Source organism: Zonotrichia leucophrys, chromosome Z (assembly GCF_028769735.1).
Source record: "Zonotrichia leucophrys gambelii isolate GWCS_2022_RI chromosome Z, RI_Zleu_2.0, whole genome shotgun sequence".
Classification (NCBI taxonomy): Eukaryota; Metazoa; Chordata; class Aves; order Passeriformes; family Passerellidae; genus Zonotrichia; species Zonotrichia leucophrys.
The window spans coordinates 75340308-75365894 of NC_088200.1; the positions used below are offsets into that span (position 1 = coordinate 75340308).

The 25587-nt window shown below is 54.9% G+C and overlaps 1 protein-coding gene across 2 annotated transcripts in view; it reads left to right on the top strand.

The window, feature by feature from the left end:
• The first annotated feature begins 2700 nt into the window (after positions 1-2700).
• Positions 2701-25587, top strand: part of FRMPD1 (FERM and PDZ domain containing 1) — a 34053-nt gene continuing 11166 nt past the window's right edge. The window contains exons 1-11 of one of the 2 annotated variants that reach the window (XM_064736565.1): positions 2701-2771; positions 9599-9725; positions 10536-10646; positions 11295-11452; positions 13538-13640; positions 13712-13757; positions 15450-15557; positions 20260-20355; positions 22023-22148; positions 23853-23972; positions 24293-24429. In XM_064736565.1, coding sequence (XP_064592635.1) covers positions 10546-10646; positions 11295-11452; positions 13538-13640; positions 13712-13757; positions 15450-15557; positions 20260-20355; positions 22023-22148; positions 23853-23972; positions 24293-24429 — 995 coding nt within the window. In that variant the 5' untranslated portion in view covers positions 2701-2771; positions 9599-9725; positions 10536-10545. Of the gene's footprint in view, positions 2772-9598; positions 9726-10535; positions 10647-10843; positions 10886-11294; positions 11453-13537; positions 13641-13711; positions 13758-15449; positions 15558-20259; positions 20356-22022; positions 22149-23852; positions 23973-24292; positions 24430-25587 lie in introns of those variants that run through there. The other variant, XM_064736566.1, reaches the window with a different exon arrangement.

Genomic DNA, 25587 nt, shown 5'->3' on the forward strand with positions numbered 1-25587 from the left:
AGCTTCCCTTCCTGCTCTTTCCTCTTCTCTTGGGAGAGGTGAATGTGGCCCTGCCACTTGTGGAGCTGCACCCACCCCTCAGGTGGTGGAACCAGAACCCCCAGAAGCTTTGGCAGGAAATCAGAGAGGATGCTGTAAAGCAATGTCAAGGCCTCGAGGGAAATGTTTCAGACTTTTCACCCATTCTCCTGTGATCCAGGGAGGGACAGAGACAAGAGGAAAGGTGAGCCCACAGAAACTGTGACCCGTAACCACAGCAGCTGCTGCACCAGCGCCGAGGGTGGGCGAGACTTGTGGTGTCCTCAGCAGGTTCTGTGTGCTGGCCTTGGTGGTGAGCAGAACCAGAACCCCTCAGGCATGCAGCAGAGCAGAGGAGAGGGGGCTGCTGGGCCCTGTCTGCAGCCTCACCCCGTGGAAACGTGACTGGAGCTGGGGCTGCTCCTGAAGGCACCAAAACCCTGAGCACAGAGGCCAGGGAGCCCCAGGACCTGTGCACGAGGGGCTCCAGAGGGGCTGGTGTTCTGCTGTGAGCTGTGGAGGGATTTCCTCCTTCACAACTGCACCTCTGCAGAGTTCCCCAGGTCCTTAATCCTTTCCAGGCCCTTAATCCTGTCCAGGTCCTTAATCCCAGTCATTCCATTGGTGTCATCCTGGCTGCAGGACGTGGAGCTGAGTGTGCCCACAGGCTCCGCTCACAAACTGAGAGCTGCCAGAGGTTCCATCCTGCGTGGACAGAGCTTGGCATGTCAGCAGCCACAAGCTGTAACTTCCCAAGCGGTTCTGAAATGTTTCCCAGGGCAGCTGTGACAGGGTCCAAGCGTGAGTGGTGATGAATGCTGCTTGGAGACAAAATGTCCTGTGACTTTTTGAGTTATTGTTCCCCGCGCCTCTGGAACTGCAACTGCTCAGAGGCAAGGCAACCAGCACCCAGCTCCACCCCACACAGGCCCAAATTTCGTGTTTTGTAGGTCAGCACAGGCTTCAGATGTCTCTTGCTAGTGGGTACCAGTATTCACCTCCAGGACAAACAACCAGGGCTTTATTTCTTTTTTAATTAAGCATCTGCTTCCTGTGTGGATGGCTTTGAAAACATCACCCAGGGCCACGAGGGAGGGGAGATGTGATGCAGTTTCCAAGGGAAGCTGCATGAATCAGCAACTGATGCAAAGCCTTTTTCTGAGCACTGTTTAATGTTGCATTAATTTCAGATGTCAGGCCTCAACCCCATTTCTTTGTCAATTTCAGCGACCACAGGCTAGCGCTGCTCCTGAAAGGTGCCAAACTTAGTTCTCGCGTCAGCAGGGGAGAAAAATAACCGTGATTTCTGCGGGCGAGCCGTTTTGGGAGAGGAGCGGTTCCTGGAAGAGGGGCAGGGGAGAGGAGCCCCGTCCCCCGTTGGTGTTTGCGCGCAGAGCCCGATCGATGCTCGGGGCAGCCGCGCTAGGGCGGGCACGGAGGGCACCTTGGCGGCCAGGGCAGGAAGGAAGGGCTGAGCGGGGCATGCGGGCTCCGTGTCCGTCTGTCCGTGTCCGTCTGTCCGTGCCCTTGGCACCGAGCGGCTGGGGGGCGACGCGGGATCCCGGCTGTTCTATCCTCTCAGCAGCCCTGGGGAGATGAATAGGACTAAGCCAAACACCAATCCGAAAAATCGTAGCCTTTCCTTCCATCTCCCACCTAGGCTGAATAGCAGTCGTTATTATCTACAACGCTAAACTCCCCCTCCTCAAATTCTACCTGTACGCTGTAAGAACTGCAACTGTTTTCCTCATCCTAAAGGCAATCAAAGTCCTAAAGCCGTGTACCCTAATAACTGCATGGACGAAATTCCGTCCCTGAACGCAATACTACTCCTAACCCTGCTCTCCCTTGCTGGACTCCCTCCCCTGACAGGATTCCTGCCCAAATGACTTATCATTCAAGAACTGACTAAGCAAGACATAGCTCCGGCAGCCACACTTATCTCCCTCCTTTCCCTGCTAAGCCTGTCCTTTTACCTTTGTCTCGCACACTGCACAACAAGCGGGACCCCAAATAACGCCCGGGGTGACAAAGTGGGACCCCAAATAACACCCGGGGTGACAAGGTGGGACCCCAAATAACACCGGGCCTCGCCCGCTCCCTCCATCCCTGCCCGGGGAGCCCAGGGACACAGAAGGAGCTGGGAACACAAACTGGGGACTCGGAGCAAGGGACATCCTGTCCACAGCTGTCCCCCAGAGACTCAGCCCTGTATTCCAGGGATGACATCTGTCCGTAGAGGTCAACCCCTGCACACGCTTGGGACCATCAGCGCGGGCACAGGACAAGCCGTGGGGCACATTCAGGGTTGCTCAGGGCTCGCTGCCGGATCTGAATGCAGGAAAATTCGGGCATTGATGGGGTTTGGGGAGAGCAGGCGTGGGGAGGCTGGGGGCCAGGCAGTGGCAGGGCTGGGGGCACAGGGTCACCCTGCTCGTGTGGCGGAGCCCAGCGCTGTCTGTGCTGTCCCCCAGCTCCTCCCGGCTGTCCAGGGCCATCCGGCGGTGCGGGGTGCGGGATGCAGGGTGCGGGATCCCGTCCGAGCCCACTGGGACGGAGTGCGGGATGCGGGGGTGCGAGCATGCGGGGATGCGGGGTGTGGGGATGCGGGCCGAGCCCCCCGGTGCCGGGTGCGGGGGTGCGGGGATGCGGGGGCGGCTCCCGGGGGCGGCTCCCGGGGGCGGGCCCCGCCGCTGTCATTGAGAAGCCGCCGGTGCCCCGCGGGCGCGGCATCGCTGCGCTCCCGGCCGCAGGTAACGGGGCTCGCTCGGGGTGGGCGCGGGGTCCGCTCCGCTCCGGTGCCGCCGGGGCTCGCGGCTGGTCCAGTCCGGTCCGGTCCGCGCCGTCGGGAGGTGCCGGTGCCGCCCTGTCCCGCTCCCTCCGCGCGTGTCCCGTTCGGGGCCGCGAGCTCCGTCCGCTTCTCCGCGCGTTGGGCGATGATTTAGCGGTTTCTGTCCGATCCTGCCCCAAACGCCGTGGGCTGGTTTCCTTGTCGGTGCGAGGAAACCACACACGTGCGCCCCGCTCTAATAACAAAATCCGCGAGCAAAAAACCTCCGCGCACTTCTCAGCTGTTGGATTCACAGCCAGGATTTTGGGCTTTTTAACCACATGGGAGGGAATATTGTGCGAGAAGTTTGGAGCTGCCGGGAGCAGGAGCAGGGCGATTTCACCGCGCGGGTGTCGGGGTTCCGTGCGGGCAGCCGGGGCTCGGAGCTCCGGAGCGGCGCCGACGGGCAGGGCGGGCTCCGGCGGGGCTGGGGGCTCACACCCCTGCCCAAAGCAGCTCTGGTGGCTGGTACCCCTGCCCAAAGCAGCTCTGGGGGCTCACACCCCTGCCCAAAGCAGCTCTGGTGGCTGGTACCCCTGCCCACAGCAGCTCTGGGGGCTGGTACCCCTGCCCAAAGCAGCTCTGGGGGCTCGTACCCCTGCCCAAAGCAGCTCTGGGGGCTGGTACCCCTGCCCAAAGCAGCTCTGGGGGCTGGTACCCCTGCTCATAGCAACTCTGGGGGCTCGTAGCCCTGCCCAAAGCAGCTCTGGGGGCTCGTACCCCTGCCCACAGCAGCTCTGGGGGCTCGTACCCCTTCCCAAATCAGCTCTGGGGGCTGGTACCCCTGCCCACAGCAGCTCTGGGGGCTGGTACCCCTGCCCAAAGCAGCGCTGGTGGCTGGTACCCCTGCTCATAGCAACTCTGGGGGCTCACACCCCTGCCCACAGCAGCTCTGGTGGCTGGTACCCCTGCCCAAAGCAGCTCTGGGGGCTCACACCCCTGCCTAAATCAGCTCTGGGGGCTGGTACCCCTGCCCAAATCAGCTCTGGGGGCTGGTACCCCTGCCCAAAGCAGCGCTGGTGGCTTGTACCCCTGCCCAAATCAGCTCTGGGGGCTGGTACCCCTGCCCAAATCAGCTCTGGTGGCTGGTACCCCTGCCCAAAGCAGCGCTGGGGGCTCGTACCCCTGCCCAAAGCAGCTCTGGGGGCTCGTACCCCTGCTCATAGCAGCTCTGGGGGCTCACACCCCTGCCTAAATCAGCCTTGCGCCATTCGTGGCGCTCACCCGGCTCTCCGGGCACTGGGATCGCACCTGCCCAGGTCAGTTCCAGGTGTGCTCGGTGCTCTGGTCTCCCGAGCATCGTGCGTTGCTACTGACAGCTCTCAGCTCCTCTGGCTCCTTGTCTCAGGTGTGTTTGCTCCATTCCTGGGAAGCTTGCTGAAGTTTCGGCTCCCGGGCAGGCCTGGGTGGCACCTGAGGTGCTGGTGGGGTGTGTGAGATGAGCCTGAGTGGTCCGAAGGGGCTGTGGAATGGAACATTAGCTCTGCATTAGCCACGGAGCTCCGTTCCAGAGGAGCAGAGCTGCTGGCCCAGGAGATTCAGCAGATCCAGAGGCGGAAATGGCAATCGTGTAGGAGAGGGAGCCCTCAGTGAACCATTTCCTTCACTTTATCTCTTTCTGTGATTCTGTTCTTGCTCCCAAGTGGGGCTCTCTGCAGCGAGGCAGAGAGACAGATGTTGGGAGAGCTGTTGTACAACCTGAGCGAAATCCAGGCTGGAAATGACACAACTCTGCAGGCATCATTTAACCCCCCGTGCTTCAATTCCAGCTGACTCTGGCTAGAGAGGCCCATGCCTCATTTCCCCCATCTGTGAACTGACCTGACCAGGCCCCTGAGGAACCTCTGGGGCCACTCTGGGTGGGAAGGCCAAGGCAAGGGCACAAGAGGGACAGCAGGGACATGGCAAACCCTCTGCCCTGCCTGGTGCAGCCCTCAGGAGCAGGCAGATGGCACAGGTTTCCACGTGTGCTGCTGGCTAATGTATCCTGGGTTTCGCTCCCATAAGGTTTAGTGAATTACCCTCTAAATTCTTGCTGAGCAATCTGCTGTCAAGCAGGTGCTTAATGCTGCTCAGTGCTCTGGGCTCTCCCTCTTTGTGGGCAGCCTGTGTTTCCAGAGCTAGGGAGAAGCTCTGTGCTCCTCTGATGTGCCTCTGTGTGTGGCATGACATTCCTGAATCAATATTTCTTAAGTGCAGGTGTTTTCTCCTTTGTCCCGTTCCTCCTTTCCTGACATTTGCCAAAAGGCCACACCAAAGCTGCTTCCCAGCACTGCTGAGATCTCCTCCACTGACAGATGTGCAGGAACTGCTCTGAACTGGAGTTTTTCCCCAGTGGAGGGTCCCGGGAAGGCCTTGGGGGCATTGCAGAGGGCTCCATGGGAAGGAGCTGTGGGGCAGGGGGCAGGAGGAAACGTGCCCTGTGTGCTGGCAGCCCTCGTCCAGGGAGATGGAGCTGCAGGGGGAAGGAAAGTCTTCACACACTTCCACCTCAGGCTATTTTTAGGAGTGAAAGCTGCTCAAGAGGGAAGTATTGATTTTCCTCCTTTCCACCTTGAACGTTCTGTCTATCGTTTCCTCCGGTTTGTGTGCGCCCTGCACAAAGCTATTCCTGCCTCTCCCCTCGTGCCCCAGCCAGCCCAGCACGCGTGGCCTCTGCTGAAACCTCTTCTGTTTGCTGCCTGGGGTCTCTGCATGCCCAGAAACTCACGTTGCAGAGCTCATTCTGCTCTCTGGGGGCCAGAGGGTGCCTGTGTGAAACCTCACCAGGGTCAGCTGGCAGAGGACAGTGCAGGTGCAGAATCTCTCCTGCCTCCCTGGGATGACGAGGGCCAAATTCTCTTGCTGGCTGCTCTTGATTTACAGCAGCTGGATGGCTGGATGGAGCATGGGGGTAGTTGTAGGGGTTTTTTGTGTGGTTAAGGTTTTTTTTGTTTGGCTTGGGTCTTTCTTTTTTCTTTTTTCTTTTTTCTTTTTTCTTTTTTCTTTTTTCTTTTTTCTTTTTTCTTTTTTCTTTTTTCTTTTTTCTTTTTTCTTTTTTCTTTTTTCTTTTTTCTTTTTTCTTTTTTCTTTTTTCTTTCTTTTTCCTTTTTCCTTTTTTCTTTTTCCTTTTTTCTTTTTCCTTTTATCTTTTTTCTTTTCCCTTTTCCCTTTTCCCTTTTCCCTTTTTCCTTTTTCCTTTTTCCTTTTTCCTTTTTCCTTTTTCCTTTTTCTTTTCTTGCTTGTTTTGGATTTTTTTTGTTTTGTTTTAGTTTGGTTTTGGGTTTTTTTTTTTTGTTTTCCTGGTAGCATTTGTTTATAGGCAGGAATCTGATTCTCGGGTAGTTATAAAAAGCAACAATGCTTTTAATTGAACTTGAGTTTTTCCTCTGTGGAGGGTGTCAGGAAGGGCATGGGGATACTCCAGAGTGCTGAGCTCCACAGGCACAAAAACCAACCAAACAAAACTAAAACAAACAAACAATCCCTACAATAAAAAAACCCAAAAAAACCAACAAAACAAAAGCCACCCCACACTGTTGAGGTGTTATTCTGTTAACCTGTTTATTCTGTAAACCTGTTATTCTGTTTCCTTGTTTACATTTCTCTTTTGGCAGTAGCTTTGCTCCCTGCACGCGCACGCCCCGTGGTGTGAGCACAGGGTGCCACGGGGGCTCTGTCCCTGCTCTGCGGCTCAGCTCTCCCTGGCTGCATCCCAGGAGCATCTCCAGGAGCTCTGTGGGAAGGTGGCTGGGTTCTGCTCCGTGCTGGTGCCTCCCCAGACCTGGCTGACCTTCAAGAGCTCTGCTGCAGAGCAGCCAGGCCATGCCAGGAGAGGCTCTGGTGCAGCTCAGGCCGCGCTGGTCAGGAAGGAGCTCAGCTTTGCCTCCTGCCCGCAGCACAGGGCTGTGCTGACCCTGGGCTGGTTGTGCAGGGACCAGGGACCAGCCCTGCCCCTCCTGGGGCTGCACAGGGTGGGCCTGTGTCACAGAGACACAGGAGGGGACACCACGGCACCACAGCGTGGCTTGGGATGGCAGGGAGCTTTAAAGGCCATGCAACCCAGCCCCCTGCCATGGGAAGGGACAACTCCCACTGTCCCTGCTGCTCCAAACCCCATCCAAGCTGGCCTTGGGCACCAGAGCTGCTCCGTGCCAGGGCCTCCCCACCCTCATTGTACATTGCTTTTTGCTCATGTGTAGTCGCAATCTGCCTCTTTTACTTTGAACCCATCATCCCGTGTCCTGTCACTACAGGCCCTGCTAGAAATCTGTCCCCACGTGTCTTGTGAGTTCCCTTTGGGTGCTGGAAGGGGCTCTGAGGTCTCTCCAAAGCCTTCCTTTCTCCAGCCTGAACAGCCCCAGCTCTGCCAGCCTTTCCTCACAGCAGAGGTGTTCCAGCCCTCTGATCAAACAGATGCCTGCTCTGGCCTGGCTGCAGCAGCTCCACGTCCTTCCTGTGCTGGGCCTGGGGGCCAGAGGCAGCTCTGCAGGTGGGGTCTCACCTGAGCGGGGCAGGGGGGCAGAATGCCCACGCTGGGGGCTCAGGCAGCACAGGGGGCTTCTGGCTCCCAGCACACACGGCCAGGGCAGGGACAGCTCTCACCCACCAGCACCCCAAGTTTCTCCTCCCAGGGCTGCTCTGGGGTCCTTTCCAGCCATCTCTGCTGTCCATGGGTAAGTTCCTGCTCGGGCAGAGCCCAGCAGCTCCCTGCTGGTGGCAAACACCACGAGCAGCGCTGCCAGGAGCTCCTGTGGGTGAAGGGACAGGGGAACGGCATCCAGAGCTTCACAGCAGCTCGTGGCAGCATCTCACCAGGCATTTCTCTGTCAGGGGATGCACGGGTGTTGCTGCTCCTGCTGCCTTGTCTGCTGGGAGACAACACCTTAAAACAAACATGTCATATCTGAAGTACCAGGAAGACTTGTGCCCATCCAAAAAAATTCAGTTTGATGAATTAATACCTTCCATGAAATGTTGAATTACTCTCCTTGGGAGTGGGTTTGGTTTTTCCTTGCTGGTCATAGCTGTGATGTGCATGTCCTGACCGGGCTGCCACGTGGCTCTGGAGTGAGCCCTGACCTTCAGGTCTGCTTTGCTCCTGAAAACCCAGGGGCACCCACTGGGGTTCCTTCCAGACACTGAGCTGTGGCTCTCCAAAGGGCCAGGAGGCCACGAGATTCCCCGTGGGGTCACAGCTCCCTGTGAGGAGCTCTGTGAGGGACGGAGCCAGCTCCAGCTGTTCAGGGCTGTGCTCAGGGGCTTGGCACAGAAACAGCTGCACAGGGCCAGGGGGGAGCCCTGGCACATCCCAGGCTGGCACAGGTGACCCTGTCTGTCAGGAGCCAGGACATCCCTCTGTCTGTCCCAAGCAGCCCAGACCCTGCCAGGGGGCTCAGAGACCCTGGCACTCACAGAGCCCAAAATGCCCCTGTGGGTTTGATTATGACCCATGGAGCAAGTTACCAACCCCAGATGAAGATCTGCAAGCCATGACAAATTAAGTAGAATGACAGTGAATTTATCACAGGGTGAAAAATAGATTTTGGGGTTTTTAGAATGGGGGTTCAGGGGCAAGATGGAGAGATCTGGGCATGTCCAGCCTTTCTCCTTCTTCTTCTTGGCTTCCATCTTCTGGGTGATGGTGGCACTTTTGGATTGGTTTAGAGTAGAAGCTCACTATCTAACACAGGTGATGGGTATTGGGAAGTAACTGTAAATATTTTACATGTAGTTTTTAGTATAAAAAGATAACACTGTCCTGGGGCAGGCACAGTGCCACTGACTGTCCTGCTGGACAGACCTGGGCAGGGCAGGAGAAAGAATTTTATAGACAAGGAACAACAAACAACCTTGAGACCGAGAACTGAAGAGCTCTGACTGCTTCTTTGAGCCCCGGGCTGGGAACAGAGACTTTGTGACACATCTCGGGGTCACTGTGGGCAGCAGAAGATCCCGAGACCTGTCCTGTTCAGCTCCCTGTGCCCCGAGGATGCTGAGGGGACTGGGGCTGCTCCTGGAGCTGTGCATTGTTTTAGGGAAACACCTGCCTGGCTGCCTCCTCTAGCACACCTGTTGTTTGGCCCAAACGCTGCAGTGTCCTGAAAGGAGAGCAGGTTTTCTTTCCTTAGTGCTCCATCTGGGGGTTTTAAATGTTTGTGCTTGTTCTGCAGGCTTTCCTCCTTGTCCTAAGGGTTAAGAGATTTTGCCTGGGAATTCCCTCATGTAAAGGCCAGATAGAAAATCTGTCTTTTCTGCAGAGAGAAGGGGAAGAGGTGAAGGCTGGAACTGCAGCTGGAGGTGCTGAGGAGGCACCTGATCTCTGGAGTCACAGCTGGATCACAGGGTCCCCATTTCCCTGAGGAGGGGTCACAGTGCTATCCCGCAGCTCTGATTTCTGGGGGCACAGTGGATCACAGGGTCCCCATTTGTGGCCAGAGGTGCCTCTCAAGAGCTGTGTGGCTGGAGGGACAGGGTGAATTGCACTGTATGAGGAGGAAAGTGCCCAGTGCCAGAACTGCTGAAGGGCTGAACTCCCCCCACGTTCTGAGCAGGCTGGAGTGGCTCCCTGTGAGGAGCTCACCATCAAATGTGAGTCCTGCCCTCCCTTCCTGGTTGGAAAGTGTGAGCTGGGGCAGTTCTAAGGCCTGGGAAGGTGCTGAGTGGAACAGGACCCATTTTTTGTTGCGACACATTTTTTTTGCTCCTCACTTCTGCGCTTCCAGCCGTCTCTGCTGTGCGTAGGTTCAGTCTCTGCTGTTTGTGTTGCAGCATGGAGCAGCAGCCCGCTGTCCCAGCATGTCCCTGAGGCACAGAGCGTCCAGCCCCAGCAGAGGACACCGGGGAGGAGGCCAGGACGTGCGGAGCTCCCGGGCTGGCCAGAGGCACCCTGTGAAAGGTGGATACAGCAGTTCCGGGAGTGAAACACAGGGAGCTGATTCTCCTCATGGATTCTGGCAGATAGAGGCACAATTTGTTTCATTTTGTGTCGGGCTGTGCCCCAGCCCACGGTTGTTCCCAGGGCTGGAGCTCGGAGGGCTGGCAGTGGTGCATGGCAGTGGTGCATGGCAGTGGTGCATGGCTGCAGGGTAGTGCATTGCCCTGCAGGGCACGTTGCTGGGGTGTGCAGGTACCACTGAGCTCTGCAGTTAGTATCAAACTAATTCCTGCTTTCACTGAGGACTCGTGGTCTGCCAGGCTCACTTTGTGGGTGGGAAGCTCACCCAGCCCGTGCCCCTCCAAAAGAAGCCCCTGGAGCCATGAAATCCTTGGGAAAGGGATGGTGGCATCACTGTGTGCCATGGAAGGGTAACGCAGTGTGACCGTGACACAAGTGACCAAAAGCACCGGGCAGAGGAGGCCGGGTGAGCAGGGGGTGCCCTGAGTGTCACAACAGGTGTCACCCTCTGCCAGAGCCCTGCTCTCCACAGCGTGCCGGCTGATCTTTTTGAGTTTAATATAATTTAATATAATTTAATATAATTTAATATTGTTTAATATAGTTTAATATAATTTAATATCATTTAATATCATTTAATATCATTTAATATCATGTAAAGTCATGTAATATCATGTAATATCTTGTAATATCATGGAATATCATGTAATGTCTTGTAATATCTTGTAATGGGTTGTGGGTTAGTGTCGGTAGTGCTGAAAGCTGCCCAGAAGAATTCCCCAGTCACCGTTTCCCTGTGATTTCTGTCAGTTCCAGGTAAATGGGAGATTTGGAGACTAGCTTAATCCATACACGAAAAGCATGTAGAATAGAGCAAATGGTAGCAAAATGGCTTCATCGCTCTCGGGACAGCCTGCCCAGGTGAGTGGGGTCTGTGGAGGGAGCACCTTGGGGCAGAGGCCACCCCTGGGGCTGGCGCGGCCTGCGCGGCCTGCTCGCTGTTTCTGTCCTCGGGAAATGCGCTCACAGAAACACAACAGCAGCAGCAGTTTGTGAGCAACCCCCCTGGCTGCCAGGGGCTGCCGTTCCTGCTGTGCTCTGCTGGGGTTTTGTGAGGAGGAAATGCAGCATTGCTCCACTGGAACTGGCTCTTCCTGAAGGTGGGCTCATGCTTCTCTCTGTGGGCCCGCGTTTTGGCCTGGGCTGCATTGCCAGGGACCCTGGCCCACGGCTGCTCTCCTTCCCTGGGGCCTGGGAGTGACATTAGGGTGGAGTGGACACAGAGTGGGCACAGAGTGGACACCCGTGGGCTGAGTGGATGGCCCAGAGCTCCCATGCTGCCTCGCTGGGTAAAGGTGCTGCTGCTCCCTGTGGGTGGAGGCGATGCCTTGTGCTGGGGCACACCTGTGTGACCTTCTCTCCTTCTGTGTGACGGCTGGGCTGGGCTGAGCTGTGCTCACAGCCTCCTGCAGAGCCCTGGGGCAGCTCCTGGGCAGCAGGCACAGCGTGCATCCTTGGACAAGCTGTCTGTGGTTGTGTCCTGTCTAACTGTGTGTTCTGGTGGCCCAGGGGCAGCGTGGCAGCGATGGACAGCGCTGGGGACAGTGCAGGGCAGCCCCCAAGCCGGGCCAAGGTGACGGTGACCGTGTACAAGGACCTGGTGCTGCAGCATTACGGCTTTGAGATCTGCCCTGGGCTGCCGCTGACCATCGCCTCCGTCACTGCAGGTGTGGGGATGACAGAGCACCAGGGGATGGTGGGATGGACGGACTGCAGGCAGGGCTGTGGGTTCTGTGATTGTGGGATGGACAGACTGACTGCAGGCAGGGCTGTGGGTTCTGTGATTGTGGGATGGACAGACTGACTGCAGGCAGGGCTGTGGGTTCTGTTATTGTGGGATGGACAGACTGCAGGCAGGGCTGTGGGTTCTGTGATTGTGGGATGGACAGACTGACTGCAGGGCTGTGGGTTCTGTGATTGTGGGATGGACGGACTAACTGCAGGCAGGGCTGTGGGTTCTGTTATTGTGGGATGGACAGACTGACTGCAGGGCTGTGGGTTCTGTGATTGTGGGATGGACAGACTGACTGCAGGGCTGTGGGTTCTGTTGGTGTGGGGATGGACAGACTGACTGCAGGGCTGTGGGTTCTGTGATTGTGGGATGGACGGACTGCAGGCAGAGCTGTGGCTTCTGTGATTGTGGGATGGACGGACTGACTGCAGGGCTGTGGGTTCTGTGATTGTGGGATGGACAGACTGACTGCAGGGCTGTGGGTTCTGTGATTGTGGGATGGACAGACTGACTGCAGGGCTGTGGGTTCTGTGATTGTGGGATGGACAGACTGACTGCAGGCAGGGCTGTGGGTTCTGTTATTGTGGGATGGACAGACTGACTGCAGGGCTGTGAGTTTGGTGATTGTGGGATGGACAGACTGACTGCAGGGCTGTGGGTTCTGTGATTGTGGGATGGAAAGACTGACTGCAGGCAGGGCTGTGGGTTCTGTGATTGTGGGATGGACAGACTGACGGCAGGGCTGTGGGTTCTGTGATTGTGGGATGGACAGACTGACTGCAGGGCTGTGGGTTCTGTTATTGTGGGATGGACAGACGGACTGCAGGCAGGGCTGTGGGTTCTGTTGGTGTGGGCATGAGCTGCTGGCTTTGGTTTCTGTTGGTGTGAGAGCCCTGAGCTCGCCCCCAGGGGCACCAGGACTTGTCCCATCTCCCAGTCTGGGGCCAGTGTCAGTGTCCCCACGTGTCCCTCACCTGTGCTCTCTCACTGCTGGCCTTCCTGATGCAGAGAGATGCTCAAAGTCCTTCCTAGTGTTTTATCTGAGATTCAGAGGAAGAATTTAATCTTATCTCAGAGAATTTCATCTTACTCCACTGTGGCCATGGTGATCTGAACAGACCCTGGGCTTTCAGCCCCGTGACACAGGGCTTTGCTGCTGGATGCAGGCAGTCCTGAAATCAACCAGATTGATATTTAGCTATAGAAGGGATGGGTGTAACTCAAAACCTGTCATTCTGGGTTGTTTTTTGTTTGGTGGTTTGTTTTTTTCTTTTTTTAAAGTGTGCACAAAACCATGCAGTTTTCACCTGTTGGTGTGGGTGTCAGCCCTCTGTTTGGGGGCTGGCTGGGCTCTGGACCAGGTCAGGGACCCTCTGTCACTTCCACTTCTCTTTGTGCCCCTTCCCATGTGGAATTACCTGAGAGCTGTGGGGAGTACGAAGAGGGTTTTTTTCTGCTGTGCTTCTCTCTTCTCCTAATCAGAAAGAGCCAATATTTTACTAAAGATGAGGCACAAAGAAACCTGCGCTCCAGTTTACTAAACCTGAAACACAGAAAACCTGTCCTTCTGAGCCAGCCCTTTGCTGGTGGGATCCCATGGCTGCTTGGTTCCCAGTGTGGTGGGCTGTGACAAGGGGACAGATCCTGGGGGGTTCTCCATGGGCAGAGGGCGGCTCAGGTAGGGGGACAAGGACACAGGCAGGGACACACCAGGTGGCATCAGCCCCCAGTGCCCTTCAGCCCCTTTTATTTTGCCAGCTAGCTGGTTCTTGAGGGCAGCAGGTGCTGGGAGGTGACCTTGGAGGGTTCCTGCAGTGTGGTGGTGATCTCAGAAGGTTTCTGTGCTGTGGTGGTGATCTCAAAGGTTTTCTGCGGGGTGGTGCTGATCTTGGAGGGTGATTGGGGTGATTTCTGGCAGTGCTGTTGATCTCAGAGGGCTGTTTCCGCGGGGTGAGCAGCTCTTTGCCCTGGCAGGCGGTCGGGCTCCCCGTGCCTCACCCCGCTCCGCTCCCTTCTGCAGGGAGCACAGCTGACGGCAAGCTGCAGCCCGGGGACCAGCTCATCATGATCAACTCCAGCACGGTGGAGGGCCTGTCGGTGGAGCGGGCCGCCAGCCTCATCAGGTGTGTCACACACGTGTCCCCGTGTCCCCAGGGCCGCGGTGTCCCCGCGCTGACCGTGTGTCCCTCTGCAGGGACGCTGGTGACGAGCTGCTGCTGACCGTCCTGCGCTGCACGGCCGTGAGTGACCCTTCCTCGGCTCCCGGGCACGGGCAGGGGTGGCTGGGCTGGCAGGGGCTGGTCAGGGCCGGGGGGGTGCCCTGAGCATCCTCGGTGCCACAGCCAGCCCTGGGTAGGGTGGGCATGGCTGCGGCAGCCCCGGGTGCGGTGGCGCGGGCTCTGGAACGGGCTCTGCCCCGTGTGCCCTGCTGGGCTCCGGGATGCCCAGAGGGCTCAGGGGCGCCTCCCAAATCCCAGTCTGTGCCCCTATCTCCTGTTCCCAGGGCAGGGTGGGGCTGGGGTAGGTGACACAGGCACTTTGACAGGTGAAGGATTTGCTCTACCTGGAGGGACACTGAGGGGCTCTGCTGCTGCTCTGGGGGACCACCATGCTTTACAGGGTGTTTGTGCAGTGTTCCTGAGCACACCTGAGCCTGATGGACCATACCGTGGTGACAGCAAGGCCGTGTGACAGCAGTGTCCATGTCCTTGGTGACAGCAATCCCATCCTTGGTGGCCGTGGGTGGTTTGAGCACACCGGGCAGCCCAGCAGGGCAGGCAGGGTCTGTCCATCACTACCAGGCTCTCTGTGTGCTGGGTTGGGTGCAGTCAGTGCCATCCTCTGTTCTGTGGGGTCCCAGTGTGGGGGGGACACCTGGGCACAGCAGTTGGTCCCCGTGCGGTGACACTGGCAGAGTGACACTGGCACTTGGCACACAGTGTCCGCTGGCTGCAGCAGCTGCCCAGCAGGTCTGTCTTGGTTTGGAAAGACAGGATTCTGCTAAGGAAGGCAGGAACCTCTCCTGAAATGGAGACTGTAAACCCTCCCAACCCCTCCCAATTGCTATAAATTTTAAATTAAAGGGCTCTCAGGCAAAAATATGAGAGCAAGGAATAACTGTTCTTTAATAGGGAAGGGAAAAAAAAGGATAAAATGAACAATGCAGTACACTAGAACAACACTGACAGAGTCAGAACCCAACCTGACACCCTGTGGGTCAGGGTGTTGGTGGCAGTCCCATTGGAAATGTGGCTCAGCCCTCCTGCAGTGTCAGGGGTGGTTCTGTTGGAGCAGGGGGATCTGTAGAGAAGGATGTATTCTTCCTCTGAAGATCCAGTGGGAGGAGAGACAGCTGCTGTTCCTCGGGGGAATCCCATGGAGAAAGCCGTGCTGGTGTCTCAAAAACCTCTGGATTATATCTGGGTAGCAATGCTTGGCTCCTCCCTCTGGATTATATCTGGGCAGCAATGCTTGGCTCCTCCCCCTGGGTTATATCTGGGCAGCAATGCTTGGCTCCTCCCTCTGGGTTATATCTGGGTAGCAATGCTTGGCTCCTCCCCCTGGGTTATATCTGGGTAGCAATGCTTGGCTCCTCCCCTGGGCTCACATCTCCCAATGGGATGTTATAGTTCTTATCAGCCATGCAGTGACATTCAATAACTGTTATCAGCAATGTCCCCTCCCGAGGGAGGTGTGAATGTGGTCACTCAAAGAGAGAGATAAGGCAAACTGCCCACCTTTTTACAAAGGTAATCTGCCGTACAGATGGGAATGGAAAACACCTTGCATTGCAATCTGGAGCAAGGTGCGAAGGGGCCGGGAGCGCGGGGGCTCCCTGGGATGCAGCTCCAGGTGTGTGCGGGCAGCGCAGGTGAGCAGCCCCGCATGGCCCTGCCTTGCCCTGCCCCAACCCAGCCCCGCTGTCGTTGCAGGGCGGCCCCAAGTCGTCGTTCCTCACCGAGGAGAAGAGGGCGAGGCTGAAAACCAACCCGGTCAAAGTGCGGTTCGCGGAGGAGGTGCTGCTGAACGGACACTCGCAGGTCAGCGCGGCGCGGGGCTCTGCCCGGGCAGGGGGCTCAGGCTCGCTGTGCCCCCTGCCCTGCCCTGGTCCCGACAGCCGCTCTCTGCTGCGGCCGGGGCTGATCGGGGCACGGAGGAAGCACTGGCACCTGCGGGGCTTTGCCTTGGATGTGCTTACTCGGATGAATGGTGTTATAAATTATCAAATCGCGAGCCAAACGTATAAGAAAATTTAGCAAAGATTTATTAATTTGTCTGTGAGACCGAAGTTCGGTTGTCGAAACCACCACAGCCAAAGAGTCAGCGTCGAGCCCGGGATTGGCACTGAGTGAACACACGGCTCTGACCTCTGAGCGTCAGAGTTTCCCCGGTTCACAAATGCTGCCTTGCTCAGCGAGCTCTTGGACAGTTTATCCTGCCCGAGGCAGAGATGACCGAATGTTCTTTGTGTCTCTTCGCATGCATCACCGAGGCTTTGCATGCGCAGAGGTGGACAAAGGCTCAGTCCAGGTGTCTCGATGTTGTCAGTCTACTCCGGGGAAGCCGTGTATTCACATGTATCAGGGTGGCGCCCGTCGGTTATCTCGACAGATGTAATCGTGGAGGCGATAATCACTCTTAGTTGGGCCCGGGCGACCCGGGGAAGCCGGTGATTATTGTCCTGGAAGGTTCTATTTTTACGTTAAAACTTCGATGTGTGACAGCTCCACAGCCAGGGGGTAGGAGTGTCGGGGGGTGGGATGGTGGGGATGGATGGAGGTGAGAGATCTCTGGAGCCAGAGATCTGGGCCTCAGATTGGGGTTTATTACAAAGGGCCAAGCGCAGGGCCCTGCTGGGATTTGGGGTTTATTGCACAGGGCCTGGGTGCAGGGCCCTGCTGGGAGCTGCAGCCACAGCTCGGACCAGGCCCCAAAGAGGGAGAGAGGTAAAGGGAGAGAAGGCAAGAATGGGGTAAAAAGAGAATGGGAGCGTTAAAGAGAGGATCAGAGGGCAAGGTTCCCGTTACAGTACAATAAATCTTTTTCTGGGCTTGGAATTTGGGGTTTATTGCACAGGGCCTGGGCGCAGGGCCCTGCTGGGAGCTGCAGCCACAGCTCGGACCAGGCCCCAAAGAGGGAGAGAGGTAAAGGGAGAGAAGGCAAGAATGGGGTAAAAAGAGAATGGGAGCGTTAAAGAGAGGATCAGAGGGCAAGGTTCCCGTTACAGTACAATAAATCTTCTTCTGGGCTTGGAATTTGGGGTTTATTGCACAGGGCCTGGGTGCAGGGCCCTGCTGGGAGCTGCAGCCACAGCTCAGAGCAGGCCCCAGAGAAAAGAGGGGTAGAGAGGATGAGAGGGTAAGAGAGTAAAAGGGTAAGAGAGCAAAGTTCTCGTTCCAATACAATAAATCATCTTCTGTGTTGAATATTCTGATTCTCACTAACCGATACCGTTCAAGATACAAATCCCATAGCTTTTACATACAGCCTGTAAGAATCATTATATTACCATTCTGTGTTACATGTTAAACCCTACAAACTCCTCTTTGGGCCCTTCTGCCAAGCTGCAGGGTCTGCTCTGACCCTTGGGCCTGTCTGCAGGCAGAGGGTGTTGTTCCATCAATAGGGGATCACCTTCAGCTACCACACCATTGTTTTCCAGTTGTTCAGTAACTGAGGTATCTCAAAGCTTGCTTTCATTTCCATCTCTCTTATAGTTTCTATATTCCCAAAATCTTTTGCCAGGCAATCATATTGGTAAGGCTTTCCTGTCTCATCTTCCCCAGCACATGGCAGGGTGGGTCCCAGTGGGTCTGGGAAAGCACCTCTTGTCATTGCCTAGAGAAGGCACCTGTGGAGGAAATGCTGCACCCCGAGCTGCCCTAAAGCCTCTGCCAGCATTGTCTGAGCTGATCAGACCTCAGCAAGTGCACAGCAGGGACACGGTCAGTGTTTAGATTGCCATTAAATTAATGACAGCACAAAAGCAGGAAAATTAATTCAGGTGCTGGGGTCCCTGGTGTTAGGTTCCCTTTTTGCCATCTGGATGTGTAACCTGTTTTGAGCAGTGAGGTATTAGCACAAAGGAAGGGTAAATAAATTTGTTGCATATTTATGATTCCTTTCTGGAAAAGCACTCTGCACCACGGCAGCCCTGAGTGCTTTAGGGCCGCTCTCCTTTCCTGGGCTGACGCACTCAGGCAGCCAAAATAGGCATTATGGCCCTGAAAGGCGTGCAGCCTCCAGTTTCAGTAAATATACAGCTCTTGTCATCCTAATGGAGCAGGGCTAAGTGATCCTTGAGGCTGGTTCTGCAGCTGAAACCCGACCCTGCCGGCTGGAACATGAATTGTTCATGAGCCTCACTGCTTTCCTGCCTTCTGCCGGCCGGTGATGGATTCCACATCCCGGGCAGTGCCCCGGGGACAGCGTGAGCCGGGGCACGGGAAGGGCACGGGAGATGAAGGGTTAAGTGGGAGCAGCCTCTGACAGAAAGAGAGGAGCCTCAGGGGGCTCTGGTGTGGTGTTTGTGGGGTCCCCCGTGGCAAGAAAGGATGAATTTGATTCCATGTTCTTAGAAGGCTGATTTATCATTTTATTATATCTAAATGATATAATAATTATAATATAATAATAGGATGAATTTGACTCCATGTTCTTAGAAGGCTGATTTATCATTTTATTATATCTAAATGATATAATAATTATAATAATATGTTACTATATTATATTAAAAATATATTAATATATATATATAACTATATATACTAAAACTCTACTAAAGAATAGAGAAAGGATACTTACAAAAGGCTTAACAAGATACTAATGAAAACTTATCTCCTCAGAGTCTGACACAGCTAAGCAGTGATTAGTCATTAAGTAAAAACAATTCACATGTTGGATAATCAATCTCTTCAACTACATTCTAAAGCAGCAAAACACGAAAGGAGCAAATAAAATAATGTTTTCCTTTTCCTCTGAGGCTTCTCAGCTTCCCAGGAGAAAAAATCCTAAGAAAAATTTTTTCCAGAAAATACAATGGTGCCAGCTGGGTGGTTGGATCTGCCCAGAGAGTGGCGATGTGTTTGGGCAAGTAAAGAGCCCAGAATTTGGGCTAGAAGAAGAGCAGCAGCGTTCTCTTGTTTTCCCTTGGTGGTGACTGCAGGCAGCTGGAGCCCCAGAATGGCTGTGAGAGGAGTGAGGATGGCATTCAGAAGTGTTTCGTGTTGGCTCTGGCACCACTTCAGGGGCTGTGGGCTGTCTGTCTGGAGGGCTGTGAGGTCTGTAAGGTGAGGCACAGCGAGTGAAACACAGACAGACCATCTTAGAAGCGCCGTTCTCAGCCGTGAGGGTCTCTTGGCAAGGAGACAGAGCCTTTAGGTGGTGGGAGCAGCGTGCTGGCCCAAGAATGTGAGGCAGACAGGCAGAGTGGGAGCTCCAGGGTGGAGGGTGAGCCCTGAGCAGCCAGGGATGGTGGCACTGGCAGGGAAGGCGCGTTCCCTGCCGAGGGGTGAGCAGAGATGCCCTTCTAGCAAACCACCCATCGCTCCAAGCACTACTCCTGAACCTGGCCGTGAACTTAAACTCCCTCGGCCGACTTTCTAGCCCATCCTTCCTAGGAATCCCACTAATCCTCATCTCAATAACATTCCCAGCTCTCTTGCCACCCTCTCTAGACAATCGATGAATTACTAACCCTCCGGCTGTGGTTTATCAACCTAGTCACAAAACGACTAATAATACCCCTAGACAAAAAACGACACAAATGAGCCCTAATTTTAATATCCCTCCTAATCTTCCTTCTACTCGTTAACCTTCTAGGACTGCCACCCTGCACATTTACCCCAACCACCCAACGATCTATAAACTTAGCCCTAGCCTTCCCCCTATGACTCACCACCCTCCTAACAGGACTGTGAAACCTCAACCCCACTAATCCCAGCCCTAATCCTAATGGAAACAACAAGGCTGCTTAGCCCTGGGTGTACCCTAACAGCCAGCCTCAGAGCAGGGTGCCTCCTCATCCACCACTGAGGGTGTCCTGTCCTGTGCCACATGTTTGGGACCCATCTCAGAGACTCTGGTGGCATCCCCTGCTGCTTTGGGATGTGCCAGGGTTGCAGATGCTGGGGCAGGGCCAGTGGAGGCAGCGCTGTGTGTTTGCCAGGCTCCCGTGGCATCGGGGTCTGCTCTCAGCCTGGGCGCTGCTGGCTGATGGCAAGATGCCTTTTACAACGCTGGACACATGTGGAGATTGCTGTCCTTAAAAGCCATGTGTAATTCTGGGAACTCCAGGTCCCTTTTAATCCCCCTCTCAAATATATATGCGTACAATTTCACAATAGGGTCATACATACATATTAATTTTTATGAATTTCAGTGACATTTGCTGCTTGTTGTTCTATATCAGGAAGAGTTCCTAGGTCAGGCTGGCCTGCTCTCACAGCAGTCTCTGTCTCTCTCTATCACCATCTGTCTCCCCCCTTCTCTCTGTCCTTCACTGAAGCAGTTTCCCTGAGCCTAGGCTTTTGCAGTCAGGCTACATAGATATGTTTTCCAGCCACAGACTCAAAGATGTACATTTCACCTAAATCAGAATGGAGAGTTTCTGCTCCTTCTCAGAGCCATCATCAGGAGCAAACCCTGATCATGTGCTGGGGAGAGGGCTGCCAAGGCAGGGAGGGTTTTCCTGGGCCCGCAGGCTGGGTGCCACAGGGTGCAGCTGCTGCTCTTGCTCTGCAGGGCAGCTCCCTCCTGTTCATGCCCAACGTGCTCAAGGTGTACCTGGAGAACGGGCAGACCAAGGCGTTCCGCTTTGAGAGCAGCACCACGGTGAAGGTAAGGAGCTCTGCAGGCTGTTCCCACCCCCCCAGCCTGATCCATCAGCTGCAGGCAGGGCCCTTGCAGCCCCCCAGCTGCACTGAGCACTGCTGGCTGGGCTGGGGCTCTGAGCTCCAGCCCCGTTCTGCACTGTAAGCATGCCCCCTCTGCAGACACGAGAGCTGATCCAGCCCCTCAGGGGCCAGAGCAGCACACAGGGAATGATCCTTCTGACCAGAGGGTGATCCTCCCTCGGATCACTCCCCTGCCAGCACAATGCTGCTCTGCAGAGCCATGCACCCAGCCCTTCCCCAGCTGCTGTGCTTGGACACAGCCTTGCACACCCCCAGCTTTGCTGGCCTGAGCGTTGGAGCTGCTCAGGGTTGATGCTGGATGTGGCAGGATTTGGCCATGGCCAGTGGCTGGAGGTCATAAATTACCTAAAGGACAGCTGGTCCTTTAGGTAATTCTATTCAGGACACAGTCCTGCATGGTGCAGATGCTGTGGGAGAGACTCACGATGGACAGGCATTCTGGGGCTATCAGGCTGAAATTATATCAAAGGGAAACACAAAGATATTTCATTTATCGAGCAGTGAAAACTTTCCTCAGAAAAGGAGGAGTTTGTCTAGCTCCTTCAAGCTTCACAAAACCATTGTGGTCTCTCAGGCAAGTAAGTGTCTGCAAGTCTTTTGACTTGCAGGGTCTAGAAAAATGAAGTAGTGAAATAAGGCAAGGAGGTAGAAAGGAAAGGAGAGTTGTAAAGAGATATTTGAATGCCTGTTCCCCAAGGGTTTAATTTCTAAAGGATGGATTAGCTCTTCGTCTTTGGCTTGAGTTGCTCAGCTCTGACATGGAATACATTTTCCCACTTTTTGAGAGCTGCCCTCACAATTGCCCTCCAGAAATATCTAAATGAGTGAAATGCTTCCCAAGTCAGGTGTTTCCTGAAATTCCTCTGTGTTTTGAGACACGCTGGCTTAGAACTGAGGTGAGTCAAACATTTTCGCTTGCCTCAAAAGGCTGGAGTGAGTCCAAGGGCTTCTGTTTCAATTTGTGCTCAGTCAAGCCTGAGGTGATATTTTCTTCTTGCCAAAAGTAAACCTCGTTACTTCCATAACAGTTAAAATGTTGACAGAACTCTCTAATACAAAGTGAAACACCAATTTCAGTCAGATGTGGTAGGATTTTTACAATTCCAGTCTCAAATGCTTGTTTATTGGAGAGAAGTGTTCTTCACAAGTTCTTTTTAGGTTTTTTTTCACAAATCACAGAATCACAGACAGATTTGGGTTGGAAGGGACCTTAGAGACCAGTTCCAACCTCCTACCTTGGGCAGGAACACCTCTCATTTGCTTCCAGCCCTGTCCAGCCTGGCCTGGGACACTTCCAGGGATCCAAAATGTTGCAGAGTTCTAGAAAGCAAGAATGACAAACACAGCGAACACCTGGGGTGTTTCTGTCACTCAGGGGGGCAGAAGGTGCTCCCCACCACCCAAAGCTGTGAGAGTGAGGCAGCTCAGCACAGGCAGCTCCAGAGATGGGTCTGATTCCTGCGACACCTTGGGGTCTGCAGCTGGCCCACCTTGCTCTGGGGTCGTGGTGCTGTGCCTGTGTCTGCCCCCGCAGCTCTGCAGGCCGGGCTGGGGCCCAGCTGAGCTCTGTGTGGCCCTGTGCCCTGCCAGGACATCGTGCTGACCCTGCAGGAGAAGCTGTCCATCCGCAGCATCGCCCACTTCGCCCTGGTGCTGGAGGAGCAGTACAACCTGGCCAAGATCCACCTGCTGCACGAGGAGGAGCTCATTGCTCAGGTGAGCAGGGCCCCTGTGTGTCCCACAGCCCCACTGCAGAGAGGGCAGCGAGGGCACAGGGGTCACCAGAGGGGTAAACCCTTGTCCCCAGTGCTGCCATCCACCTCTGCCATGGCATTCACACCCCACGCCCTGGGGAAGGCACTTTGGGAGCAGCCTGAGTGCCCACACGCACACAGCAGCACCCCTGGGCTGGTGTTGCCTGGAGAGAGTGGTGGGTGACATCCTTTGTGCCCCCTGTCACATCAGCCCATCTGCAGAGGGCTGCTTGTGCATGGCCTCTGTGCTCACAGCTCCCTGAGCAGAGGCACGCACAGGGATCTCCCAGCCCAGCCCTGCCTCAGGGGCTGGTGCTCTCACAGCACTGGGCACACGGGTCAGAGGATTTCTGCTGGGCGGGATCTGCCCAGAATAAAATGTGCTGATGGATAGCTCAGAGCCTTGACATTGTGCTGACATTACAGGGATGATTCAGGGTCTGTTTAGGGCTGCTGTGTCTCATGACTGTGCTCCAAAGCAGAGCAGGCTGCCCCTTCCCCTGCTGTTATCGCACAGCCCCAGAGCCTCTGTCCTGGTGACACTGTGAGTGTTTGGGATCTGTGGGTGTTTAAGTGAGGCCTTGCTGCCAAAGGGCTTCTGGGCTACTGCAGGCAGAAGAAAAAAACAGGAGAAGAATCAGAGATAAAGTTACAATCACGAGCAAAGTCTCCTTGTGTTTGTTCAGGACAATCTTCACGATTCCCTTGCCAGTGGGGTTAAACCATTCCTGTGGGTTTGCAGAGCAAAGGCTCATGGTGCACTCTGGAGGGAGGGATGGTGGTCTGTGTGGGAGCATCAGGTGTTTGGGATGGTGGGGATGGATGGGGATGAGAGATTTCTGAGGCCAGGTCAGGAATTTGGGGTTTATTGCACAGGGCCTGGGTGCAGGGCCCTGCTGGGAGCTGCAGCCACAGCTCGGACCAGGCCCCAAAGAGGGAGAGAGGTAAAGGGAGAGAAGGCAAGAATGGGGTAAAAAGAGAATGGGAGCGTTAAAGAGAGGATCAGAGGGCAAGGTTCCCGTTACAGTACAATAAATCTTTTTCTGGGCTTGGAATTTGGGGTTTATTGCAAAGGGCCTGGGCGCAGGGCCCTGCTGGGAGCTGCAGCCACAGCTGAGAGCAGGCCCGAGAGGAGAGAGGGGGAGAGAGGATGAGAGAGTGAGAGAGTAAAAGGGGTAAGAGACCAAAAGAGGTAAGAGGGCAAAAGGGTAAGAGCAGAGAAGGGTAAGAGTGTGAGGTTCACGTTCCAATACCATAAATCATCTCCTGTGTTGAATATTCTGATTCTCACTGACCAATCTAGTCCAAGATACAAATCCTACAGCATTTCCATACAGCCTGTAAGAATCATTACATCACCATCCTGTGTTACATGTTAAACCCTACAAACTCCTCTTTGCACCCTTCTGCCAAGCTGCAGGGTCTGCTCTGACCCTTGGGCCTGTCTGCAGGCAGAGGGTGTTGTTCCATCAATAGGGGATTACCTTCAGCTGGCCATGCCATTGTTTTCCTGTTGTTCAGTAACTGAGGCACCTCAAAGCTTGCTTTCATTTCAATCTCTCTTATAGTTTCCATATTCTCAAAATCCTTTGCCAGACAATCATATTTGTAAGGCTTTCCCGTTTCATCTTCCCCAGCACTGTGATGCCCTCTCTCTCTCTTGCAGGTGGTCCAGAAGAGAGACTCTCATGACTACCGCTGCCTCTTCAGGGTGTGCTTTGTCCCCAGGGACCCCTTGGACCTCCTGCAGGAAGACCCAGTGGCCTTTGAGTATCTATACCTGCAGGTGACACTGGGGCTTGGGTTCTGTGTTTGGAAATCCCTTCTCAGCCCAACCTTATTTGTGCCTTAAACCAGAGTGCGCCCCAGAGTGGCTCAGCTGCATGGAAATGCAGAGCACTTAAAATCAGGGCATTTCCATTCAATTTGCCTCGAACTCTTAAATCCGCTTTATCAACTAAGTCAGCTCTCTCAGAGATAAAGTTACAAGCACGAGCAGAGTGTGTGCTTGGCTGGGGATGTCCCTAGCTGGCTGCGTGGAGCTGTGCTGTGCTGGCAGCCTTGCTCCGTGTTCCTGCGGGCCTGACTGTGCTGTGTTTGCCCCAGAGCTGCAGCGACGTGCTCCAGGAGAGGTTTGCAGTGGAGATGAAGTGCAGCGTGGCCCTGCGCCTGGCTGCCCTGCACATCCAGGAGAGGATCTCTGCCTGTGCCCAGCCCCAGAAGGTGTCCCTGAAATACATTGAGTGAGTGCCCCCTGCTCCCCTGCCACCGAGCCCAGGGACAGCAGGAGCGCCCCAAAGGGGGGCTCAGCTGCTGCTTGGCCCCTGTTCAGCTCTGCACAGGAGGCCAGAGGGGACTGAGCCCCTTGGATGGGCAGGGTGGCCTCGGGGGCCTCCCTGTCCTCAGCCCCTGCTGCTGAAGGGCCACTGACATAGCTGAGATAGAGGCTTCATCAGAAGCCTCATCAGAAGGTGATAAGACACTTTATTATTAAAAGACACTTTATTATTAGAACTCTACATATTTTATAGAAATAATGATGTATGAAAAGATACTTTATTATCACAAATCTACAGTTTTTACAGAAATAATGGTGGATTTAAGATTTGATTGGCTTTTAGGAATTTTTTTAATACTATGAATAGTGCACTCTGGAGAACCATATTTATAAACAATGGTTACAGAAAGAGAGATAATGGTTTGAATTCTTTCTTCTAAGTTTCCCACAGCTTCTACACAGCTGCCCAGGATTTTCCTGGGAGAGCCATGTTTCTCTCTGTTCAGAGGATATGTAACTACTACAAATCCCAAACCCCCTGACCTGCCGCAGCAGTGCAGGCAGTGCACTCCTGGGTGTGTCCCGAGGCACAGGGAGGCTCTTCTCTGTCACAGGGCCAGGGCCCTGAAACTGCAGCTCTCTCAGGCAGTGATGGTTACCCAAGCTGCTCCTGCCAGCATTGATTGCAGTGGCTGCAGAGAGAGGGTGTAATGGCCAGCCTTGCAGAGCCAGCGCATCTCTGCATCCACCAGAAGCAGCCCAGAAACGCCTCCTTCGGGCAATGTGGAGTACTGGCATCTGTGGGGAAATGACCAAACAATGCTTTCAGAAGGGGCAGGTGTGCTGTGCTGCACCTTGGTGCTCCTGGACTGCTCCTGCCCCAGAGAGACCCCGCTGCAGCAGCGGTGATGAGCTCCTTGCTAATTACCAGGCACTGTGCGGTGACCAGGTTAATTACCAGGCCCTGGCTGCCTCGCGTGCAGCCAGACGTGCCCAGTGTGCAGGGAAGGGCAGCTGCACTGCTCTCACCCCACATGTGTTTAATGCCTGGGCTGAGCAAACTCCAGCAGCACACCCGGCCCACGTTTTGGGTGCTGGAAGTGCTGCAATGTCACAATCCTGT